Source organism: Malaya genurostris, chromosome 2 (genome assembly GCF_030247185.1).
Source record: "Malaya genurostris strain Urasoe2022 chromosome 2, Malgen_1.1, whole genome shotgun sequence".
In the NCBI taxonomy this organism is placed as follows: domain Eukaryota; kingdom Metazoa; phylum Arthropoda; class Insecta; order Diptera; family Culicidae; genus Malaya; species Malaya genurostris.
The window spans coordinates 295,541,341-295,553,773 of NC_080571.1; the positions used below are offsets into that span (position 1 = coordinate 295,541,341).

At 37.7% G+C, this 12,433-nt stretch overlaps 1 protein-coding gene across 5 annotated transcripts in view; it reads left to right on the forward strand.

Moving 5' to 3' along the window:
- The window catches only part of LOC131430645 (protein real-time), a 45,230-nt gene extending 36,387 nt beyond the window's left edge, over positions 1-8,843 (forward strand). For 3 of the 5 annotated variants that reach the window (XM_058595765.1, XM_058595766.1, XM_058595769.1), the window contains 3 exons: positions 6,357-6,615; positions 6,666-6,781; positions 6,854-8,843. In XM_058595765.1, the coding sequence (XP_058451748.1) occupies positions 6,357-6,615; positions 6,666-6,781; positions 6,854-7,030 (552 nt within the window). In that variant the 3' untranslated portion in view covers positions 7,031-8,843. The remainder of the gene's footprint in view (positions 1-6,356; positions 6,616-6,665; positions 6,782-6,853) is intronic. The other 2 variants (XM_058595767.1, XM_058595768.1) reach the window with 1 other exon arrangement.
- The last annotated feature ends 3,590 nt before the right edge of the window (positions 8,844-12,433 follow it).

Here is a 12,433-nt window from a genome sequence, read left to right on the forward strand (position 1 = left end):
CACGCTTTGGGTTCGGTTCATCGCGTGCAGTCCACTCAGCTGACTGTCGATTGGACTCCGGAGTGAAGTGATGGAGCCATGTTTCGTCCATTGTTATATATCGATGAAAAAAATCGGTTTTATTTCGATATAACAGCTCCAAACACTGCTCAGAATCATCAATTCGTTGTTGTTTTTGATCGATTGTGAGCTCACGCGGCACCCATTTTGCACAATGCTTTCTCATATCCAAATATTCGTTAATAATATGTCCAACACGTTCCTTTGATATCTTTAGGGTGTCAGCTATCTCGATTAACTTCACTTTACGGTCATTGAAAATCATTTTGTGGATTTTTTCACGTTTTCATCGGTAACAGCCTCTTTTGGACGTCCACTGCGTTCATCGTCTTCGGTGCTCATATGACCAGTACGAAATTGTGCAAACCACTTACGAATTGTTGCTTCGCCCGGTGCAGAGTCTGGATAACACTCATCAAGCCATTTTTTGGTATCGGCGGCACTTTTTTTCATCAAAAAGTAGTGTTTCATCAACACACGAAATTCCTTTGAGGAATTTCGTATGAGACCGCTAGACCTTTCATTTGAATCCTAGTTTGTCAAAATCGGTTAAGGCATTTCCGAGAAAACCTAATGTGATTATTTGACACATATACACACACAGGCGTTGTTCAGTTCGATTTCAACTATACCGTTTCCTAGCTCCCGGTTCCGGAAGTACCGAAAATAGTGATCAAAAACTCAAAAACGGAACTCTCTTTATTTTCTCAGACAAATAGACTGCTTTTAACTTTTGTTTGGATCTGACTTCCAGTTCTGGAGCAATGTGAGATGTGTTTAAAATTTTAAACCGTCATTTAGAGCAAACGAAGAATTTCTATTAACTTGGGTCAAAACTGTTAACAATTGAAAGGGTTATGCTAGTGTATGCTTAAACTTGTTTGAGTGAGAACAATATTCAAAGAAAAGTTTTTTGAAGAATACTTTAATAATATTAATGAAAACATGAGTTATATGAGAAAGACATAATTCCATCACAAAAAAACACTTAAACAAAATTCGAGTAACATGAGATCTCGACGTTTCGTGCATATCTAACACAATAAAAGATGCAGAACTTCGGAAACTTTCATTTAAAATAATAACTTTAAAAATTTGCATTGAAAAATAACTCATAATTCCAAAAATTCGCATAAGTAATGCGTCTTATTTTGTCTTAGATATTCACGAATCGTCGAAACCTGGTGTTATCTCGAAAACAATTTTCTTCATTGCCCCTTTTACGAGATTTTCTAAGTCTTAGAAAACTTTAGAACTTTGAAAAATTCACATAAAAACAACCGCATAACTTTCAAAATTCGACATGAAATAAACCGCAAAACTAAGCAGTAAAGATTTTTTTCCTGATGTCTTAAAAATTCATGAAACGTAAAGGTCTAGGAAATTCTAAAATGTTTTATTTCTCAAGAAAAAAATAGATTTTTTTTAATATATCACAATTCATTTTCTTTATATCATTTATTTTACCCCGGTTCTAAATGTTTTGGTCGTTAGCCGGGAAGGTAAAAAAATCGACTGTTTTGGCCTACAGAGTTTAGTGTTTTTCTTTTTATGTATATACAATTTTCCTTCTCCGCCTGTTATCACAATTCATGGTGACAGTACTGCTGAACTGGCAAGGTTAAATACTAATTCAGCATGTAAACAGTACTGTTGAAAGGGGACGGGTATAGCGTGATGGGATAGTCGATGCCTTTCACGCAGCCCGCCTGGGTTCGATTCCCAACCCCGCACATAGGGTCAGAAAGATTTTCTGGTCCGAAGAGGCGAATGACCTAGGATGTTAAAGCCTCTATAATTGAAAAAAAGGCGGGTGGGTAATGTCAGAGACATAACTGGATGTCGTGAATACGAAAACAACTGACATGTTCCTTAACACTTCCGAATATCAATTGTATGAATTATGCACGCATTCCCCTTTTTCACATTTTTCGCAAAAACAAAGAAAGCTTCACTTGATCTCGATTACTGTGAATTTCACACAGCGAAAAGTGCACAAATCTAAGCAAACTGTTCTTGAATTGTAGTAAACTGAGGATATTTCCCTACGATTTGCGAACAACAAATCCTAATAGTTCTTTAGAAAATTTTTAGAGCCATTATAACGGCTGATATTGTGCAATGCTCTCCACCGTTGTTTTTATCCCAATGCTAATGACTGGCAGCTGTGACGTAATCGCTCTTGTCGAAAGCGTGCAGACGACACAAAACACATCTGCTCGCAGTGGCGATACAATCCAAACTGATTCAAGTTTTGTTGAGAGGCTTGTTTCTACCTGATTTCGTTTGTAGCTTTTTCACTAATGGGCGGTCCTAACGGCTATAAAAATAGCCGCATACAGAATTTAAATGTCGATTATTTCATTTCGGATTTGCATATTTTATTGAAAAAAACTATCAATATGCTGAAGGGACTCGTTTCTAGCATTCACAAGGACCAAATTGAGGAACTCACTGCGATATTCACCACTTTTCGGAACATTTTTCCCGGACGATTTGTTGTACAGCAGCAGATATTTTGTTCTCTTCCTTAGAACGCGTTCTGATTCTTATCACTCTCTCAGAGGGTAAATTTTGAAAAGGCACCCCACAGTAAAGTAAGTCGTATTCACGACAAAAATGGGTTGTATAGAGGTACAGTAAAGTAAATTCCGCATAATTCTTTAGGAGTATTATTATGGTTTTAAGAAGAACCGAATAGAAGTCTGGAATAGAGAACTGGACCCTGAGTTCAAGACCTAAATTTAGATCCAATAACAGACTCAGAATCCTGTTTCAGTCGCTGCTGGTTCTCGCCTTGGTGGCCAGCAAGCGAATGAGAGATGCGACCTGAGCGTTTGAGGTTTTTATTAACCACGCAGAAGGTGCATTCTCTCTCGCTGCTGGCTGGTCCACGCGCTTCGATGGCCAGCAAGCGAATGAGAGATGCGACCTGAGCGTTTGAGGTTTTTATTAACCACGCAGAAGGTGCATTCTCTCTCGCTGCTGGTTAACTCCCGCTGCTGCTGCTGGCTGGTCCTCTCGCCTCGATGGCCAGCAAGCGAATGAGAGATGCGACCTGAGCGTTTGAGGTTTTTATTAACCACGCAGAAGGTGCATTCTCTCTCGCTGCTGGTTAACTCCCGCTGCTGCTGCTGGCTGGTCCTCGCGCTTCGATGGCCAGCAAGCGAATGAGAGATGCGACCTGAGCGTTTGAGGTTTTTATTAACCACGCAGAAGGTGCATTCTCTGTCGCTGCTGGTTGATGATTCCACTCCCACGACGTCTGCTTCCATCGAACGCACGAAAAGAAATGATCGATTTTCGACCACGGTTCCCCTTTTATACGCATTCAGTTGAAGATATGTGCCTGACTATCTCAAAAACGTCGTCCTTGCGCGAAAAACCCAAGCGAAAGTAAAAAGTTTTCCGCGTTGTTTTCAAATTTTAAGAAAACTTAATTTTTGAGTTGTTTGTGGTTATCGCACACTGTTCAAAATATTATCCTGAATTCCTGATCATATTTTTGATGAAATGGTGAAAGAATTATGTTGCTACCATTAATACAAGTCGAGATATTCGCGATTAAGTTCTGCCCATTCTTCCATATGGCTAATTTTGAAAAGGCGCCCCATAGTAAAGTAAGTCGTATTCACGACAAAAAAAGTACTGTTGAACTGTCAAATAAATTGAGGTTAGCAGGGACGGTAGAAAACCTAATGATGATGATGACGATGGTACTTCCTGAAGCCAACCCTTTCTCGTGATGGCGTTGTTATCAACAATATGTTATTTTCATACTGATTGGATCGAATACTGTCAAAAAATTACCATTTTAATTACATTGTTTCAAAGTGAAACCCGTTTACTACACAGTAATTTGGTGTAATATTACGTCTTCTCAGGCTGATGTATTCGAGCGTCAAATATAACTTAATTTTACAATCGATGCAAAGCATAGCTCGTACATTATTTTATATTTTTCGTGTTGTAAAATGGAACAGATTTATGTCATTGTTGTAAAACAATTCGTTTAACGTCGTTTAACGGGATACATTTTCAAGAATTTCATCACAAGTGGATTTTCGTCACCTGAAAACTTAATAATTTTTCGCTGTGTAAATAACAGCTAAACTTTCGGTATAACACATGGATCAATAAGTCCCGAGACTAACAATGGAAACAACGTTTTTTTTGCAAATTTTTTTTTTATTCATCAACATAATCACCTTTTAGGGTGATAGAATGGTTCCAACGTTTTTCCAATTTTTCAATACCATGTTTATAAAAAAATTTATCTTTCGCTTCAAAATAAGCTTCAGTTTCAGCGATGACCTCCTCATTTGAGCCAAATCTTTTTCTCTGGAGCATTTTTTTAAGATCAGCAAAGAGCCAGTAGTCACTGGGGGCTAAATCTGGCGAGTATGGGGGGTGGGGAAGCAGATCAAAGCCCAATTCATTCAATTTCGCCATTGTTTTCATCGACTTGTGGCAGGGTGCATTGCAGCAATCGCGGCACCCACTTGGAAAAAACCTTTTTCATGCTCAATTTTTCATGAAGGATAGTAAATACACTTCCATATGATATCTGTGTCATCTCAGCAATCTCACGGAGATTCACTTTACGATCTTTCATTATAATTTTTATCACTTCACTCACATTTTCCGGTGTAACGGCTTCCACAGGTCTACCCGAGCGTTCCGCGTCTTTTGTGTCGGCACGACCACGTTTAAACTCGGCGAACCACCGACCAATCGTTGCTTTTGATGGACAAGAGTCCGGATAACATTTTTCAATCCATTGTTTCGCTTGCACGGTTTTTTTACCCATTAAAAAACAATGTTTTATCAAAACACGAAACTCGGTTTTTTCGATTTTTTAAACAAACTACAAAACGACTTTACTCCAACCTCGATAATTCCGCTGTTTCTGGTCGGATCGACTTAAAATTTTGACCCGTTTCAAGCAAAGGTTAGTACTCTAGAAAGACGTGGTTACTGGTTTACTACGAGCGCCATCTCTGCTTTAGTCTCGGGTCTTATCGATCCATGTGTTATTTATATAAAACAACTAATGCTAATTTAAAGCAATTCCTGAAATTAATAACATAAAAGTAGGTAATATTAAGAATGGCTTGCTCCAATAAGGATGAAACTTTGCATACATCTTAAACATAGCGAACCGTTTGTTTTGTGCAGATGGAGAGACCAATTTGCCCAAAAATTATATGTTCACAAGTGTGAATGTATTTTGTATGAACTCTCTTCAAATCGTTGAGGCTCAGAAACAGATAATTATACAATAATTGTATCCAAGAAGAAGTGGCATTAATTGGGAACTCTAAAAATAATATTTTTTTTTCTAAAATGTACAATCAAAACTAATATTTGCGTTAATTTTAAATGTGCGTTTTTAGAAATGAATAAGTTACAGCTAAAACAATTTGCAGGTATTTGTAAAACTTCAAAATCTTAATGGAAAACATTAATGACTGTCATTAGGATTATAGTTTGTGTAGAAAACCAATTTATGAAAAAAGAATTAACTGCCAGGACTTTACCAAAGTAAAAACAAGAAGCTTAGACTAGCAGAAATCCGATATTAGCCAGTGATAAATAAGAAACTCTCGCCAAATGAAAGATATTTCAGAGTGAGTCGAAGAGAGATAATTTCTTGCTTCCACTCTGACATTTTTGCTTTCGTATAATATAAATAACATACCTAAATGATTAAAAGATTGTGTTTCATAATGAAAATTACCGTAATATTTCTGTTCATCGCAAAGAGAGGATTAAACAACAGCCAACGTATGTTCTAAATAGATGACGATCACCATTCTTTACTCCTGAATGTTCTCAAAGTTATGCAACCGGCTTTATTAGTGCTATTTCATTTATTCAGCTTGTCCATGCCGTTAGTCGAAAAATAGCATCTAACTCACATACTAACTCGCTATTTCTTTCATCAATTTTCAAATAGTATGGAACTTCAACATATTCGTGAAAAAGGCAATGTCAAATTTCTGCACCCATATTTTGTATCAACATGTGCAACTGACTGAATTTCACTCTTTAATACGTGCTAGGACTCTGCAAATGCATTTTCACCACCCGTAATCAATCTCAATCATTCAATGAACTTTTGCTATCATAGTTCATGAGCAATTCAATCATTAACTATTATTACAAATATCACTCAGACACCAACTTCACTAGGTTTCGTACGATTCTATTTGAACTAGTACCTCATTACTCATTTTATTCATTGCGAGTCTCCGAAGATGCCTCCCGTTCAAGCGTTCTCTGTCTTTTTACAGACTCTCATCCACGAGGGTGGACTGATACCGAAGCACTTGTACAAATCGGATTCGGCCGAAGAAAACAACGGAGTGCCCCACGGCCATGACCACCACGGACTGTATAAATCAGTTGATCTCAAACCGGGCCAGATATTCGAACTGATCATCAAAAATACCGACCCGAAATCGGTGCTCACGTGGGACTTTGATGTACTCAAGAATGACCTGCTGTTCGGATCATACCGCACCGATTCGTGGATCGAACAGGGTTTCAACGGTGATTGACTAGCCATTATATAGCTGTCCATAAAATGGAATAAACAATAGATTTAACCGTTTCAGATTCATTTTCGTCCGTGTTTGATTCGAAAGAGTTCAAAGAAGGTGTCAACTACTTCAAGCTGGAAGACAAAGTGAAATGTAATCCAAAAGAGGGCGTACAAGTAAGTGTTTTGGAAAATGATATTTGCTTTCCCAATGCGATTCCTAACCTGAAAATATTCCTTTCTTTCTAGGGCTCCCACGAAATGGCCACGGCCGGTACCTACGTACTACAGTGGATGTGTCCGCCCTCCTGCGACGGTCCCGCTCAGCTAATGTACTTTCACGAAATCCTCAGTTCGGCCAATTATAAGGGCTCTATGACTAGTCTGCAGTCGGGATTCTCCTCCAACAGTCTGCAATCTCGATGAGTGTTAACGCAAGAGACTGATGTCCACCATCCTGTAACGGGTGGGGATGGAGCAGCATAGCCCTATTCCCTGAAAACGAAAACTCTTTAGGTTAAACGTACGAAACAATCGCATCTGGAGAAAGCGCATGAAGCAACGGCAGGTTGTGCATTGAAACATTGAAAATTCGCAACAATAAGCAAACAATCTAATTCAAGAATCTTTTAGCAAAGGGAAAGGGATTTCTCAGTAGTCATGTAAGGTAAACAAATTCAAATCAATTATCGTAAGGGGAATTTAGAAAACTGTAGGACGAAAGTATTTCATAAGATGGTATGTCCTTGCAAACTGATATGTAAGACAATATCGAATCCTTACTATAGCAGTGTTGTTTCCAAATGCGCTTTAATGACTCTACACGCAAATCAAGAACATAGCTTATAACTGGAATAGAAAAACGCATGCGAATTATTTTTATACAACTCACTAATATGGATTTCGCAATATATAACATAATGTGTTTCAGATAAAAGAATCAACAGATAAACCGAACAAATCATTGTCTACAAGAAAAAAAAACATTAAAGTAAAAAATCTACAGATGGTATAGGTTGCTGATGGAAAACCATATTTTTTAGATATTTGAACCAAAAGCAGAGCAGAAAATCTATCCAAATTATTTGATGTACAACTTTTAACATGAAACTGAAGTAAAAAAACGGTACCTCACACCAATAAACCACACCGCCAAGTAGCATCTATGAGGCTAGCAATCGTTATTCACCGTGTTTTCTATGTTCCGAGGTTTGCGAATCGTTTCAGAATCTCTTTTTATGGTAATGCAATTTATTCAGCTGTATCTTCATTGATAAAGAGAAAAATAAACACAACTAGAAATAGAATATTGCGTTTTGTTAGAGTACTTTTAGTCACGGGTAGTTGGATAGTACTATTGTAATGTTTGTAAATAAATTCCTGTGATAAAATGTTTTTCGTTCAAGTACAGAATCGTAAAGTCGACAGCAAAAAAGCAAAATATCAGAGGTATACGGACCTTTTATTTTCATCAACAGAGCCACTATTTTATTTAGTTCAATTTTTTTTAGTTGTAGTCCTGAGCTTATTCTCCCCATATCACGAAAGTCGTGTGAATACCAGATTCCAACTATCAGATGCAAAAAAAATATCTAAAATTTCTTGATAAAAGCATACCTACCTACAAACAAAAGTGAGACATTCACACATTTTGGTCATAGTCGAAACTAACAAAAATAGTGCTTGCAAAATTATTAGATATATCAATGTTAATCAACAGCCATGAAACTGTTCTATACATTAAGAATCGATTGCTGTTTTATCGAGCTAAACAAAAAAGTTACTTAACAGCTATTGATTCAATTTATTCTATACTCTGTTGCTATTGAAAACTGCATGTTAATATACTTTGATACTTGAAATAGAATGAAAATTATACAAGCAAAAACACGGCTACAAAATGCAAGTAAGCTTGAACCCTGAGTGTATATCCAAAATAACAGGCTTGCTGAAAGCTGATTTATAAGAAACCCTTTCGACATCTTCATCTAAATAAATGCAAGTTTTTCTACTGCTCGGTCTATCTAGGTAGGTATCAGATTCGGTTTCTAATGTTTCAAGCTAAGTTATTGAGATTAAACACAAACAGAAAACAATTCGAATGCATAGAATCACAAAGGTAATTTATTTAAGTTAATGTACACATCAAACACGTGGAAAATTAACTGGATAATGGTGTTGTGAAAATTAGTGAAAAAAAAGATGAAATAAATAAAATCAAGTATTATTGTCTAAATAATTGTTTCAATCCGAATAACGAAAGACAATTCAGTTCACTTCTTTTTCTTGTTCGATTGCCACTAAATTTGTCTGGCTTCCATCCACACTCCGCCATAGATGCAGGATTGTTACGGTCGCGGGGATTTCGTGATTTTCGCGGATTAAGCACGGTTTTTGCTCAGATTTTTATGCTATGGCGCGAATTTCAAGAAACATCATATCACATTTGTGAATCATTCGTTCGAAAAAAAAGTTCTTTGTAAATGTTTGAAGCTTGTGAGTTTTATGAAACCTCAAAAAGTTAAGGATGGGCGAACGTTTCAGCAATTGGTCGAGCTGGCCAAGAAGGCGGTTCTAGCAAATGTTGTCTTCAGTGGACAATATTTTGATTATTTCAATAGAACAGTTACCAGAAATTACACAAACTTTTCGATATATGTGATTGCGTTTTCCCATTCTAATGCGGAAATCGAAAGAAGATTTTCGCAATCAAGGATATTGATGTCTGATGGAAGATATCGTCTCAGTGAAAATTCATTCAATAATGCAAAGAACGTAATAAATGGAATGTTATTCTTCAATAATATGGTCACACATGAATAAGAAAAAGTTTAAACCTTCATCTAGTGCTGGACCCGACGGGATTCCATCCGTGGTGATAAGAAATTGTTCTAATGGTTTGTTAGTTCCACTATCCAACATTTTTAATTGTTCTTTGCGTTCTGGAATATTTCCTGAAATATGGAAGAAATCCTATGTGAACAAGAATATAGTATCCAACTACCGTGGAATTGCTGTTTGGTGAGCTGTATCGAAGCTGTTTGAAATTATAGTTCTGGATTTTATAACACATAGTTGCTCGGTCTACATATCTGAGACTCAGCATGGATTCATGCCAAAGTGTTCATCTTTCACAAATGTAGTAACCTACACTTCATCAATACCTTCTTTACAAGCACGACTACAAATAGATTCTATATACACCGATTTCGCTGCTGCGTTCGACAAAATCATTCATCACATAACGATGTCCATATGGGTTCGACCATATCTAACTGGTCATGAAATGATAGTGAAAATAGGAGACTATATAACTTCACCATTTGCTGTTACCTCTGGAGATCTTCAAGGAAGTCACCTTGGACCGTTCATAATTTTATTGTATCTCAACGATCCAAATTTTTCCATCAAGTGTATGAAACTATCGTTCGCCAATGACTTAAAAATATTTCATATAATCAAATCTGCAACTGACTCAGAGTTCCTACAAGAACAGTTGGATCAATTAACTAATTGGTGTAACATCAACAAAACGGTTTTAAATGCCACTAAATGCTCCGTCATCTCTTTTAGTCGCAAAAAGTCTGTATTCATGTTCGACTATAATATTTCACAAACTGCGTTTGTTAAGGACCTGGGTGCTCTGTAATCCAAATTAAATTTTAAGGAGTTTACTATCTCCAAAGCCTCTAAGTTATTAAGATTTATTTTCCGCGTTACTAAAAAAATTCTCTGATGTACATTGCTTGTAAGCTCTGTTTTGCGTTTTAGTTCGCTCAACTCTCTAATATGCTAACCAACTCCAGTGGGCTTTCCCTTGCTCCAAACAAAAGAATAGAAAATGAAGAGGAAAAGAAAGCCATTCAGAGTAAAATCCGACATCAGAAGTAGGCGCTGTCTCAGAAAACAAAAGCTAATCAGGAGGTGATAAATACCTAGTTGAAAATGAAATTAAAAAGAGTAAATCGTACCGAGAAGGAAAAACTTGCCGAGCAAGAAGACGTTGAAGCAAAAAAATTGTCTTCGCTGAAATCTGTTTAACTTCTTAAAAAACCACAATTGTTAGCAATTTTATTTTTACTCTAACATTTCCTATACATCAGAAAGTATAAATTAACTAAGGACCACGAAAAAGACGGAGTATTAAAAACAGCGTTGTTCTGGGGTTTCTCGAAGTGACGTGTTGTATGCGGACTTTTTTATTGTGTTTATATGGTAAACTTATGCAGATTTTTAAATTATATTTTAGTGGATTTTCAAGTTCTGCGGAAGGAGTGTATCGAAAATAAGCTATCCACATATATTTGTGTTGTACGCATGTATTTGTGATGGTTTTTTATGCTCAGATTATAGCATGCTGTGCGTTTGGCAGTCAGCTTTCGTTTGTTTACTTGTTTGTACTACCTACTACCTAACAGCTATAGGCCTAGGGTGTCCTTTGCTGTATCAAGCATACGTCTCCACATAACTCGGTCCATGGCTGCTCGTCGCCAGCCACTCAAGGCACGGATGCTTCTGAGATCATCCTCCACTTGATCGATCCACCTTGATCGCTGCGCTCCTCTTCTTCTTTTACCAGTCGGATTAGATTCAAGAACCATTTTCACTGGGCTGTCGTCCGACATCCTTATGACATGCCCAGCCCATCGTAGATGTCGGATTTTAGCTGTCCGTACGATAGGTAGTTCTCCTAGCAGCTGTTGCAAACCGTGATTCATACGCCGTCTTCACGTTCCGTCTTCCATCTACACTCCGCCATAGATGGTCCTCAGTACCTTTCTTTCGAAAACACTGAGGGCGCGTTGGTCCTCTGCCAACATAGTCCAGGTCTCGTGGCCATAGAGAACAACCGGTCTAATGAGCGTTTTGTGGATGGTCAATTTCGTGCGTTGATTCAGTAAAAACCATTCAAGCGAAGAGGTTGTGTTTCGATTGTACTGGCTCGTGAGTTAACGGCTGCTACCGAGACAATTCTAAGCTTCAGGTAGTTAAACTGCCCATAGCAAACGCAATATTCGGGGCGTTTCCCGACTGGAAAGCTAGCAACGAAGGCCATCCCGTTCTTACGCACAGAGGTGTAGAGACACAGAGGTGCGAGAGCATAGAAGTGACGAGTCACAGAGGTGCCATCGCATAAAGGTGCGAAGACGAAGGGGTGCAAAGGCACAGAGGTGCTAAAGCAACCCAGTGCTGATCTACCAGGTACCAGAATTTGTACGCTGCGTAGGATCAAAAGAGACGGCATATATCGCGAGGTGCTACACTGCAAGCATCGCATTTGATCGCCACCAAGAGCAAAAGCACTGTACCTGGGGTCAGGTACAGCAAGTGCAGTGGTGTTCACAACGACGGCAGAGCAACTGAGATAGCAGTAAACGACAGAAGACTGCCAATTGGAAACAGCAAAAGACTGCCAATTGGAAATCGTTGGAAGAGCTTCACGTCGTTCTTCACGATAAAGGAACAGAGACATCAGCTACAAGGTAGATTTAATTTAATTTATTTTTTATTTCTTATATCTGAAATTTTACTAAACATAAGTTTTTATTTTGGTATTATTAATTTACAAAAAAAATTTAATGTAATGGATGATCTCATGGAAGATCATCCGAATCCGATTCCGGATACTAGTAAAAGTTTAAATACTCCGAGGGCTAAACATTATCCACAGGGTACCACTGGGCCATGGATAGTCTATCTTCGAAAAAAAGAAAAGATTTTAAACTTGATGCAAATTACAAAGGATTTGACATCACATTTCTCTGAAGTTAAAGAAATCTGTAAGGTTAATAGAGATAAAATTCGAGTTGTAGTTAACGACTTGAAACA